Here is a 21,356-nt window from a genome sequence, read left to right as displayed (position 1 = left end):
GTTCTGTAGATGTAGGAAGTTGGCTCTGTATGTGCTATTTCAAAGTAAGGAATAGCATGCACAGAGTCCAAGGGTTCCCCTTAGAGGTAAAATAGTGGTAAAAATAGATAATACTAATGCTCTATTTTGTGGTAGTGTGGTCGAGCAGTAGGCTTATCCAAGGAGTAGTGTTAAGCATTTGTTGTACATACACATAGACAATAAATGAGGTACACACACTCAGAGACAAATCCAGCCAATAGGTTTTTATATAGAAAAATATCTTTTCTTAGTTTATTTTAAGAACCACAGGTTCAAATTCTACATGTAATATCTCATTCGAAAGGTATTGCAGGTAAGTACTTTAGGAACTTCAAATCATCAAAATTGCATGTATACTTTTCAAGTTATTCACAAATAGCTGTTTTAAAAGTGGACACTTAGTGCAATTTTCACAGTTCCTAGGGGAGGTAAGTATTTGTTAGGTTAACCAGGTAAGTAAGACACTTACAGGGCTTAGTTCTTGGTCCAAGGTAGCCCACCGTTGGGGGTTCAGAGCAACCCCAAAGTCACCACACCAGCAGCTCAGGGCCGGTCAGGTGCAGAGTTCAAAGTGGTGCCCAAAACACATAGGCTAGAATGGAGAGAAGGGGGTGCCCCGGTTCCGGTCTGCTTGCAGGTAAGTACCCGCGTCTTCGGAGGGCAGACCAGGGGGGTTTTGTAGGGCACCGGGGGGGACACAAGTCCACACAGAAATTTCACCCTCAGCAGCGCGGGGGCGGCCGGGTGCAGTGTAGGAACAGGCGTCGGGTTCGCAATGTTAGTCTATGAGAGATCTCGGGATCTCTTCAGCGCTGCAGGCAGGCAAGGGGGGGATTCCTCGGGGAAACCTCCACTTGGGCAAGGGAGAGGGACTCCTGGGGGTCACTTCTCCAGTGAAAGTCCGGTCCTTCAGGTCCTGGGGGCTGCGGGTGCAGGGTCTCTCCCAGGCGTCGGGACTTTAGATTCAAAGAGTCGCGGTCAGGGGAAGCCTCGGGATTCCCTCTGCAGGCGGCGCTGTGGGGGCTCAGGGGGGACAGGTTTTGGTACTCACAGTATCAGAGTAGTCCTGGGGTCCCTCCTGAGGTGTTGGATCGCCACCAGCCGAGTCGGGGTCGCCGGGTGCAGTGTTGCAAGTCTCACGCTTCTTGCGGGGAGCTTGCAGGGTTCTTTAAAGCTGCTGGAAACAAAGTTGCAGCTTTTCTTGGAGCAGGTCCGCTGTCCTCGGGAGTTTCTTGTCTTTTCGAAGCAGGGGCAGTCCTCAGGGGATGTCGAGGTCGCTGGTCCCTTTGGAAGGCGTCGCTGGAGCAGGATCTTTGGAAGGCAGGAGACAGGCCGGTGAGTTTCTGGAGCCAAGGCAGTTGTCGTCTTCTGGTCTTCCTCTGCAGGGGTTTTCAGCTAGGCAGTCCTTCTTCTTGTAGTTGCAGGAATCTAAAATCTTAGGTTCAGGGAAGCCCTTAAATACAAAATTTAAGGGCGTGTTTAGGTCTGGGGGGTTAGTAGCCAATGGCTACTAGCCCTGAGGGTGGGTACACCCTCTTTGTGCCTCCTCCCAAGGGGAGGGGGTCACAATCCTAACCCTATTGGGGGAATCCTCCATCTGCAAGATGGAGGATTTCTAAAAGTTAGAGTCACTTCAGCTCAGGACACCTTAGGGGCTGTCCTGACTGGCCAGTGACTCCTCCTTGTTGCTTTCTTTGTTCCCTCCAGCCTTGCCGCCAAAAGTGGGGGCCGTGGCCGGAGGGGGCGGGCAACTCCACTAAGCTGGAGTGCCCTGCTGGGCTGTGACAAAGAGGTGAGCCTTTGAGGCTCACCGCCAGGTGTCACAGCTCCTGCCTGGGGGAGGTGTTAGCATCTCCACCCAGTGCAGGCTTTGTTACTGGCCTCAGAGTGACAAAGGCACTCTCCCCATGGGGCCAGCAACATGTCTCTAGTGTGGCAGGCTGCTGGAACCAGTCAGCCTACACAGCTAGTTGGTTAAGTTTCAGGGGGCACCTCTAAGGTGCCCTCTGGGGTGTATTTTGCAATAAAATGTACACTGGCATCAGTGTGCATTTATTGTGCTGAGAAGTTTGATACCAAACTTCCCAGTTTTCAGTGTAGCCATTATGGTGCTGTGGAGTTCGTGTAAAACAGACTCCCAGACCATATACTCTTATGGCTACCCTGCACTTACAATGTCTAAGGTTTTGCTTAGACACTGTAGGGGCACAGTGCTCATGCACTGGTACCCTCACCTATGGTATAGTGCACCCTGCCTTAGGGCTGTAAGGCCTGCTAGAGGGGTGTCTTACCTATACTGCATAGGCAGTGAGAGGCTGGCATGGCACCCTGAGGGGAGTGCCATGTCGACTTACTCATTTTGTTCTCACCAGCACACACAGGCTTGTAAGCAGTGTGTCTGTGCTGAGTGAGGGGTCTCTAGGGTGGCATAAGACATGCTGCAGCCCTTAGAGACCTTTCTTGGCATCAGGGCCCTTGGTACTAGAAGTACCAGTTACAAGGGACTTATCTGAATGCCAGGGTGTGCCAATTGTGGATACAATGGTACATTTTAGGTGAAGGAACACTGGTGCTGGGGCCTGGTTAGCAGGGTCCCAGCACACTTCTCAGTCAAGTCAGCATCAGTATCAGGCAAAAAGTGGGGGGTAACTGCAACAGGGAGCCATTTCTTTACACAAGCCCCCCCCAGCCTACAGGCCAGGAGACTCAGCCCAAGCTGGGAGAGTCTTCCTAGTCTGTCAGGCGAGGAAGAGTAGGAGAAATAGGCTGGTTAGTTGCAGGGCCTACTCTGCCTTACATCCTTCTGTTCAGGTCATTCCCTTTGGGGAACTGACCCACTTCCACAGTGATAGGACCTAGTCTGAATTGCCTCTTGTCTGCCTCTTCAATGTCTCCACCCATTCTTTCTATTTTGGTCTTAGAGGTGTCCACCTCTGCTAACCTTATCTTGGCCAGGGTCACCCCTAGCTTACCCAGAGAGGTTACCCAGAGCTGGAGTAACCCCACCATGACCAATAGGGTCAGGGGGCCTAACTTGCTATTTGGCATGGGGTCAGACCACCATGCTAAGGATAGTGCAGCCATAAAGGCTAACACCCAGCAGAGGCCACTGACAGCTGTCAGTGCCCAGAACCACACCTTTAGCTCTTCACCTAAAAGGGAAGGGGCTAAGTTACAGGCTTCTTTGGGTTCAGGTTGCCTGTCTGCTGTATTGGAGTGGGGGGTTACCACATCTTGTAGTAAACACCCTTCTTCCACTCTTTCTTCTGTTAGCTGAGGAGCCACCCACTCAGGTTTAACAGTTGCCTGACTAGCCAGGACTTCTTGTGGGTCAGGTTGGACTTTATCAGGGCCATTTTTGGAGTTCTCCCCTACAGGAGCAGAATCTCCCTGGCTTGCTGTAACCTTGGCTAAAGGTTGTCCACCCCTCCTACTCTGTTTTCTTTTCTTCTTCTTCTGGGGCCTGCTTGCATTTACTGCAGAGGCAGGATTTCCAGAATCCTTGGGAGAGGACTGGCACTGGACCAGTTCCTCTCTTGGGCTCTGACTAACCTCTGGGTAGTCATTTCCAAGGAGACAATCAAGGGGGAGGTCTGTACTGACTACTACCCTTCTCCAGCTAAGAGTGCCACCCACTTCTATGGGCACTAAAGCCACAGGCCTCTTAGTGACCCTGTCTAGGCTAACTCTTACCCTGGCAGTCTCACCTGGGATGTACTGGTTTGAGAGCACCAGCCTGTCATGCACAATAGTGTGACTGGCACAAGTGTCTCTCAGGGCAGTGGTTGGGATTCCATTCACCAGTAGGTGGTGGAAGTGTCTACTTCCCTCTGGAATCTCCAACTCACCTGTTGGGCCCTGTTTCCAGTTGAAGGCTAGGAAGACCTCCTCATCTGAGGAGTCATCTCCCATGGCTACACTGGTTACCCCAGGAATTTTGTTCTGGGGTTTGTTTTTGGGACAAGAAGTGTCCTTGGTGTGGTGCCCAGACTGTTTACAGTTGTGGCACCAGGCCTTAGTGGCATCCCAGTTCTTACCCTGGTACCCACCTTTGTTTTGGGTTGTGTCTTGGGGCCCACCCACCTGTTCTGGTTTTTGGGGGCCTACAGAGGACTCTTTTTCTTTGTTTCTAGTGTCACCCACTTTCTCCTGGGGAGTTTTTGTAACCCCTTTCTTTTGGTCACCCCCAGTGGAAGTTTTGGTTACCCTAGTCTTGACCCAGTGGTCTGCCTTCTTTCCCAATTCTTGGGGAGAAATTGGACCTAGGTCTACCAGATACTGATGCAACTTTTCATTGAAGCAGTTACTTAAAATGTGTTCTTTCATAAACAAATTATAAAGCCCAACATAGTCACACACTTCATTTCCAGTTAACCAACCATCTAGTGTTTTTACTGAGTAGTCTACAAAATCAACCCAGGTCTGGCTCGAGGATTTTTGAGCCCCCCTGAATCTAATTCTATACTCCTCAGTGGAGAATCCAAAGCCCTCAATCAGGGTACCCTTCATGAGGTCATAAGATTCTGCATCTTTTCCAGAGAGTGTGAGGAGTCTATCCCTACACTTTCCAGTGAACATTTCCCAAAGGAGAGCACCCCAGTGAGATCTGTTTACTTTTCTGGTTACACAAGCCCTCTCAAAAGCTGTGAACCATTTGGTGATGTCATCACCATCTTCATATTTTGTTACAATCCCTTTGGGGATTTTTAGGATGTCAGGAGAATCTCTGACCCTATTTAAGTTGCTGCCACCATCGATGGGACCTAGGCCCATCTCTTTTCTTTCCCTTTCTATGGCTAGGAGCTGCTTTTCCAAAGCCAATCTTTTGACCATCCTGGCTAACAGGGGGTCATCTTCACTGGAGTTATCCTCAGTGATTTCAGAGGTGTTGGTCTCTCCTGTGAGGGAACCAGCATCTCTGACTATTATTTTTGGAGTCAGGGTTTGAGGGACCCTGTTCTCCCTAGATAGGACTGGTAGGGGGGAATTTTCCTCCAAGTCACTATCCTCTTCCTCTGAGTTGCCACCCTCAGAGGGGTTGGCCTTTTCAAACTCTGCCAAAAGCTCCTGGAGCTGTATTTTGGTAGGTTTGGGGCCCATTGTTATTTTCTTTATTTTACAGAGTGACCTTAGCTCCCTCATCTTAAGATGGAGGTAAGGTGTGGTATCGAGTTCCACCACAGTCACATCTGTGCTAGACATTTTGCTTCTAAAAGTTGGAATACTTTTTAAGAATCTACAACTAGTTCTAGGTTCTAATTCAAACTTTTACAAACTTTTAAACTCTAAAAGAAATGCTAAACAGGATCTAACACAAGGCCCTAGCAGGACTTTTAAGAATTTAGAAAACTTTTCAAATTGCAAAAATCAATTTCTAATGACAATTTTGGAATTTGTCGTGTGATCAGGTATTGGCTGAGTAGTCCAGCAAATGCAAAGTCTTGTACCCCACCGCTGATACACTAATGTAGGAAGTTGGCTCTGTATGTGCTATTTCAAAGTAAGGAATAGCATGCACAGAGTCCAAGGGTTCCCCTTAGAGGTAAAATAGTGGTAAAAATAGATAATACTAATGCTCTATTTTGTGGTAGTGTGGTCGAGCAGTAGGCTTATCCAAGGAGTAGTGTTAAGCATTTGTTGTACATACACATAGACAATAAATGAGGTACACACACTCAGAGACAAATCCAGCCAATAGGTTTTTATATAGAAAAATATCTTTTCTTAGTTTATTTTAAGAACCACAGGTTCAAATTCTACATGTAATATCTCATTCGAAAGGTATTGCAGGTAAGTACTTTAGGAACTTCAAATCATCAAAATTGCATGTATACTTTTCAAGTTATTCACAAATAGCTGTTTTAAAAGTGGACACAGTGCAATTTTCACAGTTCCTAGGGGAGGTAAGTATTTGTTAGGTTAACCAGGTAAGTAAGACACTTACAGGGCTTAGTTCTTGGTCCAAGGTAGCCCACCGTTGGGGGTTCAGAGCAACCCCAAAGTCACCACACCAGCAGCTCAGGGCCGGTCAGGTGCAGAGTTCAAAGTGGTGCCCAAAACACATAGGCTAGAATGGAGAGAAGGGGGTGCCCCGGTTCCGGTCTGCTTGCAGGTAAGTACCCGCGTCTTCGGAGGGCAGACCAGGGGGGTTTTGTAGGGCACCGGGGGGGACACAAGTCCACACAGAAATTTCACCCTCAGCAGCGCGGGGGCGGCCGGGTGCAGTGTAGGAACAGGCGTCGGGTTCGCAATGTTAGTCTATGAGAGATCTCGGGATCTCTTCAGCGCTGCAGGCAGGCAAGGGGGGGATTCCTCGGGGAAACCTCCACTTGGGCAAGGGAGAGGGACTCCTGGGGGTCACTTCTCCAGTGAAAGTCCGGTCCTTCAGGTCCTGGGGGCTGCGGGTGCAGGGTCTCTCCCAGGCGTCGGGACTTTAGATTCAAAGAGTCGCGGTCAGGGGAAGCCTCGGGATTCCCTCTGCAGGCGGCGCTGTGGGGGCTCAGGGGGGACAGGTTTTGGTACTCACAGTATCAGAGTAGTCCTGGGGTCCCTCCTGAGGTGTTGGATCGCCACCAGCCGAGTCGGGGTCGCCGGGTGCAGTGTTGCAAGTCTCACGCTTCTTGCGGGGAGCTTGCAGGGTTCTTTAAAGCTGCTGGAAACAAAGTTGCAGCTTTTCTTGGAGCAGGTCCGCTGTCCTCGGGAGTTTCTTGTCTTTTCGAAGCAGGGGCAGTCCTCAGGGGATGTCGAGGTCGCTGGTCCCTTTGGAAGGCGTCGCTGGAGCAGGATCTTTGGAAGGCAGGAGACAGGCCGGTGAGTTTCTGGAGCCAAGGCAGTTGTCGTCTTCTGGTCTTCCTCTGCAGGGGTTTTCAGCTAGGCAGTCCTTCTTCTTGTAGTTGCAGGAATCTAAAATCTTAGGTTCAGGGAAGCCCTTAAATACAAAATTTAAGGGCGTGTTTAGGTCTGGGGGGTTAGTAGCCAATGGCTACTAGCCCTGAGGGTGGGTACACCCTCTTTGTGCCTCCTCCCAAGGGGAGGGGGTCACAATCCTAACCCTATTGGGGGAATCCTCCATCTGCAAGATGGAGGATTTCTAAAAGTTAGAGTCACTTCAGCTCAGGACACCTTAGGGGCTGTCCTGACTGGCCAGTGACTCCTCCTTGTTGCTTTCTTTGTTCCCTCCAGCCTTGCCGCCAAAAGTGGGGGCCGTGGCCGGAGGGGGCGGGCAACTCCACTAAGCTGGAGTGCCCTGCTGGGCTGTGACAAAGGGGTGAGCCTTTGAGGCTCACCGCCAGGTGTCACAGCTCCTGCCTGGGGGAGGTGTTAGCATCTCCACCCAGTGCAGGCTTTGTTACTGGCCTCAGAGTGACAAAGGCACTCTCCCCATGGGGCCAGCAACATGTCTCTAGTGTGGCAGGCTGCTGGAACCAGTCAGCCTACACAGCTAGTTGGTTAAGTTTCAGGGGGCACCTCTAAGGTGCCCTCTGGGGTGTATTTTGCAATAAAATGTACACTGGCATCAGTGTGCATTTATTGTGCTGAGAAGTTTGATACCAAACTTCCCAGTTTTCAGTGTAGCCATTATGGTGCTGTGGAGTTCGTGTAAAACAGACTCCCAGACCATATACTCTTATGGCTACCCTGCACTTACAATGTCTAAGGTTTTGCTTAGACACTGTAGGGGCACAGTGCTCATGCACTGGTACCCTCACCTATGGTATAGTGCACCCTGCCTTAGGGCTGTAAGGCCTGCTAGAGGGGTGTCTTACCTATACTGCATAGGCAGTGAGAGGCTGGCATGGCACCCTGAGGGGAGTGCCATGTCGACTTACTCATTTTGTTCTCACCAGCACACACAGGCTTGTAAGCAGTGTGTCTGTGCTGAGTGAGGGGTCTCTAGGGTGGCATAAGACATGCTGCAGCCCTTAGAGACCTTTCTTGGCATCAGGGCCCTTGGTACTAGAAGTACCAGTTACAAGGGACTTATCTGAATGCCAGGGTGTGCCAATTGTGGATACAATGGTACATTTTAGGTGAAGGAACACTGGTGCTGGGGCCTGGTTAGCAGGGTCCCAGCACACTTCTCAGTCAAGTCAGCATCAGTATCAGGCAAAAAGTGGGGGGTAACTGCAACAGGGAGCCATTTCTTTACACAAGCCCCCCCCAGCCTACAGGCCAGGAGACTCAGCCCAAGCTGGGAGAGTCTTCCTAGTCTGTCAGGCGAGGAAGAGTAGGAGAAATAGGCTGGTTAGTTGCAGGGCCTACTCTGCCTTACATCCTTCTGTTCAGGTCATTCCCTTTGGGGAACTGACCCACTTCCACAGTGATAGGACCTAGTCTGAATTGCCTCTTGTCTGCCTCTTCAATGTCTCCACCCATTCTTTCTATTTTGGTCTTAGAGGTGTCCACCTCTGCTAACCTTATCTTGGCCAGGGTCACCCCTAGCTTACCCAGAGAGGTTACCCAGAGCTGGAGTAACCCCACCATGACCAATAGGGTCAGGGGGCCTAACTTGCTATTTGGCATGGGGTCAGACCACCATGCTAAGGATAGTGCAGCCATAAAGGCTAACACCCAGCAGAGGCCACTGACAGCTGTCAGTGCCCAGAACCACACCTTTAGCTCTTCACCTAAAAGGGAAGGGGCTAAGTTACAGGCTTCTTTGGGTTCAGGTTGCCTGTCTGCTGTATTGGAGTGGGGGGTTACCACATCTTGTAGTAAACACCCTTCTTCCACTCTTTCTTCTGTTAGCTGAGGAGCCACCCACTCAGGTTTAACAGTTGCCTGACTAGCCAGGACTTCTTGTGGGTCAGGTTGGACTTTATCAGGGCCATTTTTGGAGTTCTCCCCTACAGGAGCAGAATCTCCCTGGCTTGCTGTAACCTTGGCTAAAGGTTGTCCACCCCTCCTACTCTGTTTTCTTTTCTTCTTCTTCTGGGGCCTGCTTGCATTTACTGCAGAGGCAGGATTTCCAGAATCCTTGGGAGAGGACTGGCACTGGACCAGTTCCTCTCTTGGGCTCTGACTAACCTCTGGGTAGTCATTTCCAAGGAGACAATCAAGGGGGAGGTCTGTACTGACTACTACCCTTCTCCAGCTAAGAGTGCCACCCACTTCTATGGGCACTAAAGCCACAGGCCTCTTAGTGACCCTGTCTAGGCTAACTCTTACCCTGGCAGTCTCACCTGGGATGTACTGGTTTGAGAGCACCAGCCTGTCATGCACAATAGTGTGACTGGCACAAGTGTCTCTCAGGGCAGTGGTTGGGATTCCATTCACCAGTAGGTGGTGGAAGTGTCTACTTCCCTCTGGAATCTCCAACTCACCTGTTGGGCCCTGTTTCCAGTTGAAGGCTAGGAAGACCTCCTCATCTGAGGAGTCATCTCCCATGGCTACACTGGTTACCCCAGGAATTTTGTTCTGGGGTTTGTTTTTGGGACAAGAAGTGTCCTTGGTGTGGTGCCCAGACTGTTTACAGTTGTGGCACCAGGCCTTAGTGGCATCCCAGTTCTTACCCTGGTACCCACCTTTGTTTTGGGTTGTGTCTTGGGGCCCACCCACCTGTTCTGGTTTTTGGGGGCCTACAGAGGACTCTTTTTCTTTGTTTCTAGTGTCACCCACTTTCTCCTGGGGAGTTTTTGTAACCCCTTTCTTTTGGTCACCCCCAGTGGAAGTTTTGGTTACCCTAGTCTTGACCCAGTGGTCTGCCTTCTTTCCCAATTCTTGGGGAGAAATTGGACCTAGGTCTACCAGATACTGATGCAACTTTTCATTGAAGCAGTTACTTAAAATGTGTTCTTTCATAAACAAATTATAAAGCCCAACATAGTCACACACTTCATTTCCAGTTAACCAACCATCTAGTGTTTTTACTGAGTAGTCTACAAAATCAACCCAGGTCTGGCTCGAGGATTTTTGAGCCCCCCTGAATCTAATTCTATACTCCTCAGTGGAGAATCCAAAGCCCTCAATCAGGGTACCCTTCATGAGGTCATAAGATTCTGCATCTTTTCCAGAGAGTGTGAGGAGTCTATCCCTACACTTTCCAGTGAACATTTCCCAAAGGAGAGCACCCCAGTGAGATCTGTTTACTTTTCTGGTTACACAAGCCCTCTCAAAAGCTGTGAACCATTTGGTGATGTCATCACCATCTTCATATTTTGTTACAATCCCTTTGGGGATTTTTAGGATGTCAGGAGAATCTCTGACCCTATTTAAGTTGCTGCCACCATCGATGGGACCTAGGCCCATCTCTTTTCTTTCCCTTTCTATGGCTAGGAGCTGCTTTTCCAAAGCCAATCTTTTGACCATCCTGGCTAACAGGGGGTCATCTTCACTGGAGTTATCCTCAGTGATTTCAGAGGTGTTGGTCTCTCCTGTGAGGGAACCAGCATCTCTGACTATTATTTTTGGAGTCAGGGTTTGAGGGACCCTGTTCTCCCTAGATAGGACTGGTAGGGGGGAATTTTCCTCCAAGTCACTATCCTCTTCCTCTGAGTTGCCACCCTCAGAGGGGTTGGCCTTTTCAAACTCTGCCAAAAGCTCCTGGAGCTGTATTTTGGTAGGTTTGGGGCCCATTGTTATTTTCTTTATTTTACAGAGTGACCTTAGCTCCCTCATCTTAAGATGGAGGTAAGGTGTGGTATCGAGTTCCACCACAGTCACATCTGTGCTAGACATTTTGCTTCTAAAAGTTGGAATACTTTTTAAGAATCTACAACTAGTTCTAGGTTCTAATTCAAACTTTTACAAACTTTTAAACTCTAAAAGAAATGCTAAACAGGATCTAACACAAGGCCCTAGCAGGACTTTTAAGAATTTAGAAAACTTTTCAAATTGCAAAAATCAATTTCTAATGACAATTTTGGAATTTGTCGTGTGATCAGGTATTGGCTGAGTAGTCCAGCAAATGCAAAGTCTTGTACCCCACCGCTGATACACCAATGTAGGAAGTTGGCTCTGTATGTGCTATTTCAAAGTAAGGAATAGCATGCACAGAGTCCAAGGGTTCCCCTTAGAGGTAAAATAGTGGTAAAAATAGATAATACTAATGCTCTATTTTGTGGTAGTGTGGTCGAGCAGTAGGCTTATCCAAGGAGTAGTGTTAAGCATTTGTTGTACATACACATAGACAATAAATGAGGTACACACACTCAGAGACAAATCCAGCCAATAGGTTTTTATATAGAAAAATATCTTTTCTTAGTTTATTTTAAGAACCACAGGTTCAAATTCTACATGTAATATCTCATTCGAAAGGTATTGCAGGTAAGTACTTTAGGAACTTCAAATCATCAAAATTGCATGTATACTTTTCAAGTTATTCACAAATAGCTGTTTTAAAAGTGGACACAGTGCAATTTTCACAGTTCCTAGGGGAGGTAAGTATTTGTTAGGTTAACCAGGTAAGTAAGACACTTACAGGGCTTAGTTCTTGGTCCAAGGTAGCCCACCGTTGGGGGTTCAGAGCAACCCCAAAGTCACCACACCAGCAGCTCAGGGCCGGTCAGGTGCAGAGTTCAAAGTGGTGCCCAAAACACATAGGCTAGAATGGAGAGAAGGGGGTGCCCCGGTTCCGGTCTGCTTGCAGGTAAGTACCCGCGTCTTCGGAGGGCAGACCAGGGGGGTTTTGTAGGGCACCGGGGGGGACACAAGTCCACACAGAAATTTCACCCTCAGCAGCGCGGGGGCGGCCGGGTGCAGTGTAGGAACAGGCGTCGGGTTCGCAATGTTAGTCTATGAGAGATCTCGGGATCTCTTCAGCGCTGCAGGCAGGCAAGGGGGGGATTCCTCGGGGAAACCTCCACTTGGGCAAGGGAGAGGGACTCCTGGGGGTCACTTCTCCAGTGAAAGTCCGGTCCTTCAGGTCCTGGGGGCTGCGGGTGCAGGGTCTCTCCCAGGCGTCGGGACTTTAGATTCAAAGAGTCGCGGTCAGGGGAAGCCTCGGGATTCCCTCTGCAGGCGGCGCTGTGGGGGCTCAGGGGGGACAGGTTTTGGTACTCACAGTATCAGAGTAGTCCTGGGGTCCCTCCTGAGGTGTTGGATCGCCACCAGCCGAGTCGGGGTCGCCGGGTGCAGTGTTGCAAGTCTCACGCTTCTTGCGGGGAGCTTGCAGGGTTCTTTAAAGCTGCTGGAAACAAAGTTGCAGCTTTTCTTGGAGCAGGTCCGCTGTCCTCGGGAGTTTCTTGTCTTTTCGAAGCAGGGGCAGTCCTCAGGGGATGTCGAGGTCGCTGGTCCCTTTGGAAGGCGTCGCTGGAGCAGGATCTTTGGAAGGCAGGAGACAGGCCGGTGAGTTTCTGGAGCCAAGGCAGTTGTCGTCTTCTGGTCTTCCTCTGCAGGGGTTTTCAGCTAGGCAGTCCTTCTTCTTGTAGTTGCAGGAATCTAAAATCTTAGGTTCAGGGAAGCCCTTAAATACAAAATTTAAGGGCGTGTTTAGGTCTGGGGGGTTAGTAGCCAATGGCTACTAGCCCTGAGGGTGGGTACACCCTCTTTGTGCCTCCTCCCAAGGGGAGGGGGTCACAATCCTAACCCTATTGGGGGAATCCTCCATCTGCAAGATGGAGGATTTCTAAAAGTTAGAGTCACTTCAGCTCAGGACACCTTAGGGGCTGTCCTGACTGGCCAGTGACTCCTCCTTGTTGCTTTCTTTGTTCCCTCCAGCCTTGCCGCCAAAAGTGGGGGCCGTGGCCGGAGGGGGCGGGCAACTCCACTAAGCTGGAGTGCCCTGCTGGGCTGTGACAAAGGGGTGAGCCTTTGAGGCTCACCGCCAGGTGTCACAGCTCCTGCCTGGGGGAGGTGTTAGCATCTCCACCCAGTGCAGGCTTTGTTACTGGCCTCAGAGTGACAAAGGCACTCTCCCCATGGGGCCAGCAACATGTCTCTAGTGTGGCAGGCTGCTGGAACCAGTCAGCCTACACAGCTAGTTGGTTAAGTTTCAGGGGGCACCTCTAAGGTGCCCTCTGGGGTGTATTTTGCAATAAAATGTACACTGGCATCAGTGTGCATTTATTGTGCTGAGAAGTTTGATACCAAACTTCCCAGTTTTCAGTGTAGCCATTATGGTGCTGTGGAGTTCGTGTAAAACAGACTCCCAGACCATATACTCTTATGGCTACCCTGCACTTACAATGTCTAAGGTTTTGCTTAGACACTGTAGGGGCACAGTGCTCATGCACTGGTACCCTCACCTATGGTATAGTGCACCCTGCCTTAGGGCTGTAAGGCCTGCTAGAGGGGTGTCTTACCTATACTGCATAGGCAGTGAGAGGCTGGCATGGCACCCTGAGGGGAGTGCCATGTCGACTTACTCATTTTGTTCTCACCAGCACACACAGGCTTGTAAGCAGTGTGTCTGTGCTGAGTGAGGGGTCTCTAGGGTGGCATAAGACATGCTGCAGCCCTTAGAGACCTTTCTTGGCATCAGGGCCCTTGGTACTAGAATTACCAGTTACAAGGGACTTATCTGAATGCCAGGGTGTGCCAATTGTGGATACAATGGTACATTTTAGGTGAAGGAACACTGGTGCTGGGGCCTGGTTAGCAGGGTCCCAGCACTCTTCTCAGTCAAGTCAGCATCAGTATCAGGCAAAAAGTGGGGGGTAACTGCAACAGGGAGCCATTTCTTTACAGTAGACTTTAGAATATTTGTAGAGAGGAACTGATGAAGACTAAACATGGAAGGAGTAGTAAATGGCGCTTCAGTTGGAGCTGCCAAGTTCCATTGCTCACTTTTTTGCCAAAATCCTTCACATAACTGAGGTTCATCAGCAAATCCCAGCACAAAAAAAAGAGACATGAGGGATGACTAGTGGATGTATGTCTTTCACTGACCATGCACTGAACTGTGCTTTCTGTGGTCACAGATGTAGAAGGAGAAGGACTATGGCGTTGCCAAATGTATCCCTACTTCAAAGAGCAAAAGAATAAGAGACTTCTCTTCGGTAGGAAAATGTTACTTGCCCTGTAACTATCTCTTCGCAACTTGCAGCGATGTATGTTTATATCCTTGCATACTCCTACATCGTGTTTGGCATGGATGTTTGCAACTTGTTTTTGTTTGAGGAATCTTTTCTGTCACACACACTGTTGCGAACCTTTTCTTAGACCACAATGCATCAGGACACAGACTACACATCTGATTTGTTTGTTCCCAGAATGAGTAATGTTTGCGGAGTGTAGTGAAGGAAAACAAAATAAATATCTTGTATCATGTAAAGGGATAAGTATAGTAAATATCTTGGATCACTGCTTGATTCCGTGGAGACGAGAGGGCGTGTGTGAAGGGCCACATTCCCTGTCCAGTCATACTGTGGAGATGCGCGCCCCCTGCGGTACAGGGTATGTGGAGGACCTGCAGTGCAACAAGTTGCTGTCGTCCAAAACTGCAAAGAGAGGTGACCCTGGCATGCACCAGCACTAGATCCTCCCAGTGACCATGTGACCCTCTGCCTGGTGCCAGAACAGTGATGCACACCTGCAGGGGGCACACATGAAGCCTTGCATGGGGGACAATGGCGTTGAAGGGGGCCATATTCCAAAAGGTGCATTACTGTTCTTGCTGTGAACTGACAATTCACATCAGCTGCTTAAAAGTGACCGTTCTCTGCTGGTTGGGCCAAGGTCTTCTTGAGACTGCATCCAACAGGGAACCAAGGAAGGGCTGGATCTGCAGAGGTTGTAGGTGGGACTTCTAGAGAAGCTCAGGCTGTGGCACAAGGACACCACCACCTGTGCGTGGTCGAGGCAGAGCAGTCTGCTGCCACTCTTCATCAACCAATAACCGAGGTAGGGAAAGACGTGCATGCACTCTGTTCTCCAACGCACAGCTACCAATGCTAGACACTTTGTAAACACTCTTGGAGCCAGGGTAGCTTTGAAAGGAAGTACTTTAAACTTGTATTGTTGTCTATTTATCACAAAGCTAAGGTACTGCCGAAGAACAGGGTGTATGAGGTGGATCGTCATCTATTCACCCTCCTGAAAAGGGGAGATGACATCTTGCAGAGTTGTCATGCAGTTGAGGCCTCAGGTTAAGGATGGCCCTCACATAGCTGTCCTTTTTGGAATATAAAAAAAAGATAGAGTAGACACAGCTGCCTTGGTATTGCAGGAGCACGCCCTTGCAGAAGGGCGTGTAGTTCTTCCTGAAGAAAGTAGAGGTGTTCTTTACTGAGAGCATGTGCGCAGGTTGTAATGTTGGGAGGGGCAGTAGCTGCGCTGGACCACAACTGCATCACGTATGCGAGAGGAAATCGTGGTGATAAGTGGTCGGAAGGGAGGCGGGACAATTCACTGTTTGTAGGTGGCAAGTGCTTTGCTGGAGCCACCTCGCCCCTACAGCTGTTGTTACCCCTGCAGGAGCCTCTATTATGAACCCTCCCAGCGTGCTGGTTGAAGGACTGATGCGCCTCTGGGGCTAATGCTCGTGCAAGGTTGTTTCGATCCATCCCTGGATGGCTGCTTATGCCAAGAGCACCTGTGGGCAGTGGTCTGGCGTGCCACATGGACTTTGCTGTTTCAATATCTTTTTTAAAAAAATCAACTTCTCATCAGTCTGCAGCCCAAAAAGGTGCTTCCTATCACAGAAGAGGTTGAGGAGATGTTGCTGGACTTCGGGCTTGAACATTATTGTGGAAGAGTTACCGAGCCAGGATGATGCTGGTACTGTTGACCTTAGAGGCTGAGTCTGTGCTGAGTCTGTGCACCTAACACACAACAAACGCTAGCGTTAGAGATGGCTTTGCCTTCAGACACTGACTCCTCCTCTCATTTGCTGAAGTCCTCTAGGAGAGGCTTAAGTAGTTCTTACACCTCCTACTCGGCTGTATTGTATTGTGACAGGAATGCTAGAGTTCGATATATACCAGTTGATTGCTGCCCCGTCTGCTACCCTCTTGCTCGCCTCATCTGCCTTCTTCCTCTCCTTCTCTGGAGGAGAAGCATCACCAGTGGGTTTGGCAAAAGTGCGCTTGTGGGCACTGTGGCCCACCAGAGTCGGGAGAAACCTGACCCTTGATGGACACCAGATCCCTAGGGGAGGTTTACATGTCTTTTCAACCACTGGGGTCATCATGCTGGCCTTGACAGGCTCAAATAAAGTTATCCGGAGCAGACTAACATGCTCTGGAACCGCAATAAGAACTGAACTGTGCACTCTGACTTGCAGAGCGGCTCCACAAAGTCGCTCTCCTCTTCAGTGACATACTTGTCCTCCTTCTGAAAGGCTGTGGCCCTTCGAATGACCTCATGATAGGTGTAGTATCATCAGGGCAGAGGCCTTTCCTGGATAGTATTTGAGATCATGAGCCCCATGATGCCCTCGGAATGTGTACATCAATGTTGTCCCGTGAGGGCATCAGCATGGTCTAATCTGGAAGGCTGATCATAAGGTTCAAAGGGTTCATAAGGACGGCCTGGGTCTGTACATGAGAGAGGAGAACACTCTTACTACTCTGGTAGCGGTTGTGGGTGAATACAGGCTTGGTAGTGGTGGAAAAGAGGGTGAAATGTGGTGGAGGTTGAGGTGGGCTTCTTGACAGAGGAAGAGGACTGGGAGCCCTGTTCAGTGCTGGCTTCTTTGATTCCCGCTCTGGAGAGGGAGGCTTGGAGTAAAGTTCCCCCTCAAAAACTAGCCTTTGCTTTCGAGAAAGGGGATACTGGTGCACCGGTGTGGATGTCTCTGCTGAGATTTTGCCTATTACAGCATGGATGAACAGGTGCTTCTGCCTGACACTGAGTTCCTGTTGAGGCCCCTTGAGGATCGAACCTTCAACACACTCTGATCAGGGCATGGAGGGAGGCTTTGAAATCAGTTTCAGTGTCAAGGAGGGCTTCAGTGCCCACGAGGTCTTGTGTTCAGGAGCAGCTTTTGGTGTTGGCTTCAGGTGGCTCAGGCTCGGCAGCAGACCATGACTGAATGCCTTGGTTAGAGGTCTGCTCGGCTCGAAGAGTTTGGTCAATGCTGACCAGAGCCTGAAGTCATCGGCGGCCCTTGGCTTGCCTCTTCCTTGCATCCATATTTGGGGCTCAACACCCAACTCCCACATGAGGAGTTCTTTGGCTTGGGACTTCTTTTGGGTCTCTGGCTTTATGCTATGGGCCTAAGGGGGGGGCATGGAATATTCATGACCTCATATTTGGGCTTAGTGTGGAAGCCGATATCTTTGGTGTCTGTGTAATAGTCTCCATGTCCTCATGGTCATACTCAACAGAAGACACAATCTCTGGACTGGCTGCCGGTTGTGCAGACGGGACCCCTGAGAAGTCAACCTCTGCTTGTTTTTTAAGCAGAAGAGATAATCCTCACTGAAAACGTCTGGGGTCTCAAAAGAGCTCTTTTTAAACATTCTTCCTGCATGCCCAGCACTGCTCCCTTCTGAACTCTGTGTCTGTCTATCTGAATACAGAGTATGTCGCACAGGAGGCATCGTTGTGGTCAGGGAACAAACACAAATTACGCAGTTTGTGGTGGTCTGTACACAGGTATCTTGATCTGCAGTACAGGTAGTTCTGAAAGGGTGTCAGTTCCATCAACCACATATCATTTTCTGGTGATTGAAGCCTGTAGAGGACCTTCAGCAGTCAGGAGCACAGGGCCTTTAACAAGAATCTATGGTATCTTCACTTGGAGCCCGCTCATTATATGACCGACTCTGATCAAGGAAAGAAAGAATCTAACATGGAGTCGGTGCCCATGTGCAATCTACACTATGTGAAGTCACACTACATCTCGTGCCTAGAGAGATTTCCACTAACACCACCACCTTGGAAGCCTCCAAGCCAGCATCAGAGGGCAGGAGTACGCTAAACATGAGCATCTTATAGCCATGTATGCTGCAAACATTTAATCAGGAAAGAGGTTGTGGCTCACAAAGAGGCGTGCCGTTAAAATTGGCTTTCACAATGCGTTAAACCTTGACCAGAATAGCCCCAGTCCTAGGGAACTCGGATTGTGCAGTCAAAGTTGTAGCCGTGGATGACATACATCAGCTTCAATACCGGTGCAACTAGCAAGGCCTCTGGTGGCAAGACAGGGGCTTCCAGGGCAGGAACTAGGTCTGGAGCATTCAATGGGGTTGACTTGTGGCTGGTTTTGAGGATGACAACAGAGGCATGGGAAAAGTTGCAGACGGAGTCAGAGGTGGTTGAAACATAGGGAAAATGATGCCACTTGAGGAGGGATAGTGCCTGGGCAAACTGGAAGCAAGTCTGGCAGCGCAAAGTGTGGCGCTCTAATGGAGAGAGGCTTCAGGCTTATAGCAGGGTCCAATCCAAAGAAGACTCTGATGTCCAGGAACAGACCTTCTGACTAAAGAACTGCACCGCGAATGGGAGCAATTGTCAAAAGAAAATGAATATCTTATTTAGAGCTTCCAATACTGAATCAGTGAAAATATCTTCAAAGATGAAGCCTGTTCTCTGGACTTGCAGCAAGAATGGGATCTGAAGAGTGGTGTGGAGTGGCAACATTCTTGCTGCTTGTTATCGATTTGAGGCATTAAAGAACTTGTCTCCCATTCGTAGGTGTCCTTCAAACACATGAAGCCACATGTATTGCAAGACTTTGTCAGGCTTGTGTTCTAGACCACAATGAATAACATCATGGAGATCTCAAACGGAAGACATCTTTTGGAGGATGACACTATTTTGGACATGCTTTATCAAGACTTTAACAAAAGGTTGCTCCAAAATACCGTTCTTCACACCGATTCTCTAAATCATTGCATCTTGGGGTAAATTCAGAGCAAACATTTGTTAAAAAGCCTTGGAAAAGCCACAGACTATCAAGCCACTAAGGGGCCGAAACATGTGTCTGCTGCCAATAACGCATACAATTGTATATTTATCATCTGAGGATGCAACAATACTTCATGGAGGTAATGTGATCAAATATACCTATAAAACCAAGAAATCACAATCGACTTGGAGTTTTTTTGTTAAAGGGTAGACAGACTGAACCTTGTAACAGCAGAGATTTGCGTTTGGGTGAGTCATGGTCTGCATGTGCGCTTGCAGCATCAAGAGGGAGAAGTTCCCATCCAAGTCTATCAAGTTTGGAATCCTTCACAGCTTAGTCTTTTTATAGCCAAAGTTATGACCTCAGCTGGCTGCAGGACTAAAGCACCTACGGAACACGAATGAGCGCGAGACACTTGTTAACAAAAAGGTAATTAAGCATTCAGAGTCAACTGAAAATACTCTTGTCCAGCTGATACAGTGCACCCGTGTAACGCGACTCGCTTGAGCTGGCAGTAAATGTTGCTGTATTTACCTGGGTCTCCGGGTCATCCGCTCCGAGGCTGGCAGCGCCTAATTTCACAACGTCAGCTAAGCGGGTTATGGTGGCCACGGACGACTGGGCCGCCTGGGCAAGCTTCTCCTGGCTGGCTGTTGCATTCTGCACAAGCACTTTCGTGTCTTCCACCAGAGCCTTGGCAGTCTTGAGAATCCCCTCCCTGGAGAATGAAGAGTGGTAAAGAATATTACAGCATAGAACCACCACCATGCACACGACCATCCCTTCTCGATTACCCCAGTACACACCGCCGCCCTACACGGCCACGAAATATGCCACCTGCCTGCTGCCACATTTCTGTCCTTTATTTACATCTGTCTCCATAATCTCTGTTTCAGTGCCTCGCATGTGCCGTATACAAGTACTGTGCAACCAGTGATACAGGTGGCATTGCCTACGATCCCCCAAGACTCAGTCCTTACTGAGAGAGGGAAGTGCTAATGTTACACCCGAGCCCCTCAGTCCTTACTAAGGGAGGGCGATGCTAAAGTTACACCCGAGTCCCTCACTCCTTACTAAGGGAGGGAAGTGCTAAAGTTACACCGGAGCCCCTCAATCCTTACTAAGAGAGGGCAATGCTAAAGTTACACCGGAGCCCCTCACTCCTTACTAAGGGAGGGAAGTGCTAAAGTTACACCGGAGCCCCTCAATCCTTACTAACAGAGGGCAATGCTCAAGTTACACCGGAGCCCCTCACTCCTTACTAAGGGAGGGAAGTGCTAAAGTTACACCGGAGCCCCTCAATCTTTACTAAGAGAGGGAAGTGCTAATGTTACACCTGAGCCCCTCAATCTTTACTAAGAGAGGGAAGTGCTAATGTTACACCTGAGCCCCTCAATCTTTACTAAGAGAGGGCAATGCTGTTTCACTTGAGCCCCTCAATAATTACTAAGAGAGGGCAATGCTAATGTTTCACCCGAGCCCCTCAATCCTTACTAAGAGAGGGAAGTGCTAATGTTACACCCGAACCCCTCAATCCTTACTAAGAGAGGGAAGTGCTAATGTTTCACCCGAGCCCCTCGATCCTTACTAAGGGAGGGCAATGCTGTTTCACCCGAGCCCCTCAATCCTTACTAAGAGAGGGAAGTGCTAATGTTACACCCGAACCCCTCAATCCTTACTAAGAGAGGGCAATGCTAATGTTTCACCTGAGCCCCTCAATCCTTACTGAGAGAGGGAAGTGCTAATGTTTCACCCGAGCCCCTCAATCCTTACTAAGGGAGGGCAATGCTGTTTCACCTGAGCCCCTCAATCCTTACTAAGAGAGGGAAGTGCTAATGTTTCACCTGAGCCCCTCAATCCTTACTAAGAGAGGGAAGTACTCAAGTTTCACCCGAGCCCCTCAAGCCTTACTAAGAGAGGGAAGTGCTAATGTCACACCTGAGCCCCTCAATCTTTACTAAGAGAGGCCAATGCTAATGTTTCACCCGAGCCCCTCAATCCTTACTGAGAGAGGGCAATGCTAATGTTACACCCGAGCCCCTCAATCCTTACTGAGAGAGGGCAATGCTAATGTTACACCCGAGCCCCTCAATCCTTACTAAGGGAAGGCAATGCTGTTACACCCGAGCCCCTCAATCCTTACTGAGAGAGGGCAATGCTAATGTCACACCTGAGCCCCTCAATCCTTACTAAGGGAGGGCAATGCTAATGTTACACCAGAGCCCCTCAATCCTTACTAAGGGAAGGCAATGCTGTTACACCCGAGCCCCTCAATCCTTACTGAGAGAGGGCAATGCTAATGTCACACCTGAGCCCCTCAATCCTTACTAAGGGAGGGCAATGCTAATGTTACACCCGAGCCCCTCAATCCTTACTAAGAGAGGGAAGTGCTAATGTTACACCGAGCCCCTCAATCCTTACTAAGAGAGGGAAGTGCTAATGTTACACCGAGCCCCTCAATCCTTATTAAGAGAGGGCAATGCTAATGTTACACCTGAGCCCCTCAATCCTTACTAAGGGAGGGAAGTGCTAATGTTTCACCTGAGCCCCTCAATCCTTACTAAGAGAGGGAAGTGCTAATGTTACACCCGAGCCCCTCAAT

General features: G+C 49.4%; 1 protein-coding gene across 3 annotated transcripts in view; it reads right to left on the bottom strand.

Moving 5' to 3' along the window:
- TLN1 (talin 1) overlaps positions 1–21,356 on the bottom strand; it is a 687,540-nt gene that overhangs the window by 244,698 nt on the left and 421,486 nt on the right. For all 3 annotated transcript variants that reach the window (XM_069205713.1, XM_069205712.1, XM_069205714.1), the window contains one exon: positions 19,289–19,472. In XM_069205713.1, the coding sequence (XP_069061814.1) occupies positions 19,289–19,472 (184 nt within the window). The remainder of the gene's footprint in view (positions 1–19,288; positions 19,473–21,356) is intronic.

This window comes from Pleurodeles waltl, chromosome 1_2 (assembly GCF_031143425.1).
Source record: "Pleurodeles waltl isolate 20211129_DDA chromosome 1_2, aPleWal1.hap1.20221129, whole genome shotgun sequence".
In the NCBI taxonomy this organism is placed as follows: Eukaryota; Metazoa; Chordata; class Amphibia; order Caudata; family Salamandridae; genus Pleurodeles; species Pleurodeles waltl.
Note: the sequence above shows the minus strand (reverse complement) of the source record. Positions and strands in the feature narration are given on the sequence as shown.